Consider the following 6,664-nt stretch of genomic DNA (forward strand, 5'->3'; position numbering starts at 1 on the left):
CTTCAATCAATTAGCAATAACCTAAACATTTTAAATTAAATTATTTGTATTAAACGTCTTATTGTAGTTATAAAGGGTTAATTAGGTTTTCTCTTTTAAAAATGTGTTTTGTGTGCATAACGTAATAAAATAGAATGGTGATGATGTCATACACTTTCGATTTGAATCAATTAAGTTTGGGACTTTAAATTCTTTATGGAAATGCAGTGTGCTTTAATGGATTTCTATTTCTTTAAAAGAATAATATTAATAGATCATTCTAATTGGAATAACTTCCTAGCACATGGATGAATGAATGCTGAATCTGGCCAATAGTAATCTTTGTTTTAGGTCTCCAGGGTAACTGAAATGGGATCTGTATGTGTTTATAATTTACTAGCTTTTTCACAAATCATTTTAATTACTTTTCAGTATGGTATCAATAATCACACATCTAATAAAACTCATCTTTTTTCAAGGTTGCAAATATAGTTTGTATGTATGTATGAATATATATATATATATATATATATATATATATTTTTTATATATATATATATATATATATATGTACATATTTATATATAATATTTCTATAGTTATTTTAGTTATTATATATATATATATATATATATATATATATATATATATATATATATATATATATATATATATATACACACACACACAGACACACATTAATGCAATTGCCTAGAGTAGCATATGGTTAAATATGGTTAAAACAGGATTGGATGCTTTTCATTCTGATACAGAGTAGATGGAACAAGAAATCAGAGTACAGATTAGGCATAAGGTATATAAACATGTTTATGCCAAATGTAAAATATGTTTATGTAAAAATAAGATATTTTGAATACCAATTTATGATAGAAAATATAAAACTAGAAGTTTATGTATTATCCCAATTGGTTCAAAGGATTTTAGGGAAATAATAAAAAAAAAAAAATTAAGATGTAAAAATGTATATTTTATTAACTGTGTGAAAAAAACAATACTTTTTATTCTCAATATATAGTTCAAACTTTCTTGCTTTAAAAATATTTTTTTGTAATTATGAATTGTCGTTGAGTAAAATGTAATTATTCTATGATAAATGATGCACACAAAAATGAATTATATTATAGCAATTAAAAGTGTATATTTGTCTTTAAAGGAAATTTTGAGAGAGAAAAAAATAAAACACATATAAAAAAACAAAATAATTTCTTTGTTAACAACTTTATTGGGTCTCTCATAAGACCAAATTATTTATACCTCATTTTTTTAGGCAGTGAGTTTATTAACCGCCATTAATAAATTTCTTGTTTAAAACAAAGAAAAGTGCATTTCATTCTGTACAATTCTGCAAAGTTTTACTTAATCCTCAAACTGAAACTTTTTTTTTCAATATAAATTAATATAGGTTAAGATGCCAATATTTCACTGTAGTTACATATCCTATAAGTCAATTTTACAATTGCTACAACTTGATAGGCTCCGCATGGGTTTATATTGCAAATGTTTTTATCACAAACCTACTCCGCACAATTTGAGAACGGTTTGAAAACAAACAAAACAAAAAAATAGCACAATTTCTGCCCTTATCCTATAGCCAAATAAAAAGAGACTCAACAATTTGTTTGTTGAGCATTGTGAGTTTTAAATACCCCAAACAAGCAGTGGAACATCTAATGAAAGTTGGCAATTAGATTGTGAAACTGGGGGAGAGATGATCAAGAAAAGAAGAGAGAAAGAACAGATGTTTGAAAAGCTATCATTTGCTCCCAGTGCATTTTATCCGCCCCCTTGTTCTACAAAAGAAAGTTATTTTACATTTAAACAGTCAGAGGGGTTACCTCCGGACAGTGTGACTCAGGAATTATTTACAAAAGCCTTCATGGGTTTGATTTAGTGATTATTTCCATAGCCCTGCTATTTCTTTAGCAGACTATGTCTTATTTAATCTATTATATTTTCTTTATTTATATTAGGGAATTATATTGGCATCCAAAGAGATCGTGGTCTCATTCCCTTTCATTTTCTGTGAACTGCTTTATACAGGAACAGCCATCAATCATAACAAAACATCAGTCTGGTACATTGATAACTGTATTGAAGTCTTCCATTTCCTCATTGTCTTAAGAGTTTAGAAAAATATATATACATCTCAGAAAATAAAAAGTCTTTTGTTGCCATGGGCAGTGCTGCGTGTATTGATGAGTCCATAAGATGTAGAAGGAAGATCTATAGATCTGTAGATCTTGCTGGCCCTTCACATCCATTTGTATTACATAGGGTCCTCTTCAATAGTCTAGTTGTCCCTGTCACGTGGGATGCCTGCGGAGCTCTAAGAGGAGCTATCATTCTCAGACTGTTGCAAGAGCAGTGAACTGTTGGACTTATGTTTCTTCAGAAGCTGAGTGATTTTCTCGTCATCTGAGTTAGGATCTAAGGGCTTGTTGTAGTCATCATCATCCTCTTCGTTTTCAGAAACCCCTTTAAGCCTCTCTGTCTCAGTATCCTGCTTCTTCTTAGCTGTGGCCATCTCAGCAGCATGCTTCTTCCTCCACTTGGTCCTTCTGTTCTGGAACCACACCTACGAGGATCAATAGAACCCATTATATACACAGCAATGATATGTTCTGCAAGCTCAATAGATACACACTCGGTACAACACTTGCAATGGGGTCATTATATGAGAGATAACACAATTATATTCAATAAATGTAATGCCCTTGATTCGGAATTTACAAGAATAAATTAATATATTGGAGATAATTAGGGTAATCTGAACTGAACTGTTAGTCATTGGAATGGATTTATTAAACACAAATAATGAAATACAAGAAATGTTTCTTCTTAAATTTAGGCAGGCATGGTAAAGAATAAGTAAAATGCTGAGCATTGTATCTTGTAAAGCATTATCTAAAATAATATACTGTATAGAATCTCCCCTCTTTGAAGACACCTGTTATTTTCAAAGAAAATTCGAGGCAACTATCCTGGCTCACATTTAGTTTAAGTGAGCTAACTACATATTGTAATTAAACATTAATAATCGATCATGTTTTCTGGCGATAATGCAATAAGATATTAGTATTACCAATATGAGTAGAAAAAAAATATCACACGCATAAGCAAACAAATTTGCTAAAAATCAAGTTGGGGGAAAAATAATTCAAGAAAATCTATTAGAATGAAATAAATTTAAAGGCATTTAGGTATAAGGAGCTGAAGGCTGAATTTGAATTCTTCAATTGTATATTAATAGTTGAAATATAGAAAATAGCAATTCAGTATTGTGTGGTTTAACTCATTTACATATAATGAAATGCTAACTGCATCTGGTATTAAAATTTCGTATTACAATTTCCAAATTGGTTGTCCTAGCAATTAAAAGGAGAGATACATTTTAGTATACAGGACATGTGTTATCCACAATCCATAAAAGAGTTAACCAGGTATTTTTACACATCAGAATGTGTTTATATAAGTAGGTAAAATTAAGTAAATGCATATGCTTTTTTATTTGGATTTGGTAAATAGTTTGGCCTGTTCAAACAACAGGTGTGTATCTGATTTTACTAGAATCTTCGGAATCCAGTTAGAAGAATGGAAGAATGACAGGGATCAGTGAACAGGCTGTAATTAATCCTCAATCAGACATTTACAATGACAAATTAGGGTTTTCAGATAACAGAAAGTCACAGTACCAAAACATCTATCTTACTGTAGGAGCAGGTGAAATCACTGAATGGTTAGTCACAAATAAAGATATTCATTAAAAAACAAAAGACAACTATATATATATATATATATATATATATATATATATATATATATATATATATATATATATATATATATATACACACACACGCATACATACATATAAATATATATGTGTATATATATATATATATATATATATGTATATATATATATATGTATATATATATATATGTATATATATATATATATATATACACATACATATAAATATATATATATATGTGTGTGTGTGTATATATATATATATATATATATATATATATATATATATATATATATATATATATATATATATATATAACCTTTTTAAACTTCCATCAGAAGTACAATTAAATGCAAAATTTATTTTTGCATCCACAATAATTTAAACTGTAATATTTTTTACCACACCATTTGTATGTGTGCTTGTATATTGGTTTACTTAAAAAAAAAAAAAAATCAAACTAAAAGAAAAAAAAACTTTTTATATACACAATTAAAAATGTTTATTTTGTGATATATTTTTTCTTAATATTATTATTTGTTAGTTTAATTAATACATTAATTAACGTCTTGTATGTTTAAACCTTAAACAGAATTGCTATGATACAAACATTTATATAGAGGGTACAGTGCAGGTATTATAAAGTGCTACACACCTTGACTTGACTCTCAGTCATTCCCAGTGAATATGCCAGCCTGGCTCTCTCGGGACCCGCTAAATATTTTGTCTGCTCAAATGTCTTTTCTAGAGCAAATATCTGTTGTCCTGAGAATGTGGGTCTTGTGTGCTTCCTCTTGCCATCTTTATCCAGTAAAACAGAGCCCTGATCTGAAAAAATACAAAATAAAATAAAAGATCAAAATTATAAATAAAATTCAATGTCGGGTCAAAAATATATAAATCTACAAATAACATATCAGAGTATGTAGGTTTTATTTTCTAAGCATAAGTACAAAATATATTAAAGTGATTATAGCCAGTAAACATTCAATTTTCTATTGTATTAATTAGAAGAAAGAAAAATATTTATTTGTATGTCTACTTATGACTACTTTGCTGTCTATAGATATCTAGAAAGTATGGGACATTTAGAAGTGCAATAAGCCTAAACAATAAACATAATAAATTGACTTTTAAGTCAAATTAATCATGAGAATTATCATTAACATTGTTGCCAAAACTGATTTGTTATTATTTGTTATTTGATGTATGCGTATATTAAATTAATATATAATTATGTAAAGAGAAGTATAGATTTACTATACACAAACGGTATATATATATATATATATATATATATATATATATATATATACATATATATATATATATATATATACACATATATATATATATATATATATATATAAATATATATATATACACACACACACATATATATATACATATATATATATATATATATATATATATATATATATATATATATATATATAAATATATATTATTTAGTATATATCATTCTAAGATATACGTGCAAAACCAAGCATACTGATGAAACGATATTTGAGTGAACTGTAGACATTTTTGTTGTAAAATATACAATGGAAATATCAGTACTGTTTTAATACAGAATTTTCATGGTATGGGTTAGAAAAGTGGGCTCCAGCTTCAAAAGTTAAATAATTAAAATACTTTAAAAATAAATATGGATTAACAAATATTTGGAACATGTATGTTGTATTGGGGTTATTTAACGTTTTGTGGGTTCAGTAATTTACATTAAAATTTAGAGGGTTTAATAGGAAAACAAAATTGTAAAATATTGAAACCGAAAAGTTTAAAAATTTGGCACACACCTATCACATTCCTCAAGTTAGCGAGAATTCGATTTAGTTTTACTCTTTAATAAAATAATGTAACCGACAAATATAATGTGATAATATCTATCTATCTATCCATCTATCTATCTATCTATCTATCTATCTATCTAAAACTAAAAATAGATAGATAATTTTTAGTTTTAGAATCACATAAATGTAGTCAAAATATTGTATTATTTTCCATTTCAGCTAATTTACTTTGTAAATTATTATTTTTTTTTGTTTCTACATTTTACCTAATATTTAAACATGTATAAATCTAACAGTTATTACAAATATTATTAAACTCTCCAATATTTCCATGTTTCACTGCATCACATTATAAATGCAATCTATAAAATTAGATATGTTAGCTTTGCTGAATGTTTTATTTTCCAGCTATTTCTATAAACTGGCATTTATATTTTACAGTTAGCTTAAAAACAATTTTGGTTTATGATATATATTTAGTTACAACGATTGATATCAGTTACAAATGTAACAATCCCGGTCGAAATATAATAATCTTTTCCAAGATTAGTACATTGTTAATCACTTTACAAATAAACAGGTGTAATAAAAAATAAAAAATAGTTTTAGATTTACTTATTTATATAAATACAAAAACTAACCAAGAATAATAAAAAAATATTTTCTTTATCGTTTGACTTTTAATTTACTAATAATTGTTTTGGTAATTTTAAATTGTATTTATAAACAATGGGATGGTAACCCCCCCCCCCCCCCCAAAAAAAAAAAAAAGAAAAAGAAAAGATCACTATAAAGTTCTACATTAATTTAGGGATAAACTGTGTAACTTTTTTTCACCTTATTGAATATAAAAATGCATGGTAATTTTACTCACGGGCGACGCAGGCAAGTCTAGCATCTCTCCATGGGGGGCTCTGCATCATTCCGGGCCAGAAGATCGGGGTTCTCCCTGGGAGATCAGTCATGGGTTTTTGGTAGCGAGCTACAGCCACAGCTGCAGCACTGGGACTAAAGTAAAGCCCATGGTGTGGAGGAGGAGGGGGGCTCAGGCTGCTGAAGCGAGGGAGACCAGCCAGGAGACCAGCAGGAGAGGTGG

General features: G+C 27.7%; 1 protein-coding gene across 1 annotated transcript in view; it reads right to left on the reverse strand.

Annotated features, from left to right (window-relative positions):
- Window positions 1-1,202: 1,202 nt before the first annotated feature.
- The window catches only part of NKX6-1 (NK6 homeobox 1), a 5,871-nt gene continuing 409 nt past the window's right edge, over window positions 1,203-6,664 (reverse strand). The window contains exons 1-3 of the mRNA XM_053700751.1: window positions 6,443-6,664; window positions 4,410-4,582; window positions 1,203-2,575 (exon numbers count right to left, since the gene is read on the reverse strand). The exon at window positions 6,443-6,664 is cut by the window's right edge and continues 409 nt beyond it. Of these exons, the coding sequence (XP_053556726.1) occupies window positions 2,327-2,575; window positions 4,410-4,582; window positions 6,443-6,664 (644 nt within the window). The 3' untranslated portion in view covers window positions 1,203-2,326. The remainder of the gene's footprint in view (window positions 2,576-4,409; window positions 4,583-6,442) is intronic.

Source organism: Bombina bombina, chromosome 2 (genome assembly GCF_027579735.1).
Source record: "Bombina bombina isolate aBomBom1 chromosome 2, aBomBom1.pri, whole genome shotgun sequence".
NCBI lineage: Eukaryota > Metazoa > Chordata > Amphibia > Anura > Bombinatoridae > Bombina > Bombina bombina.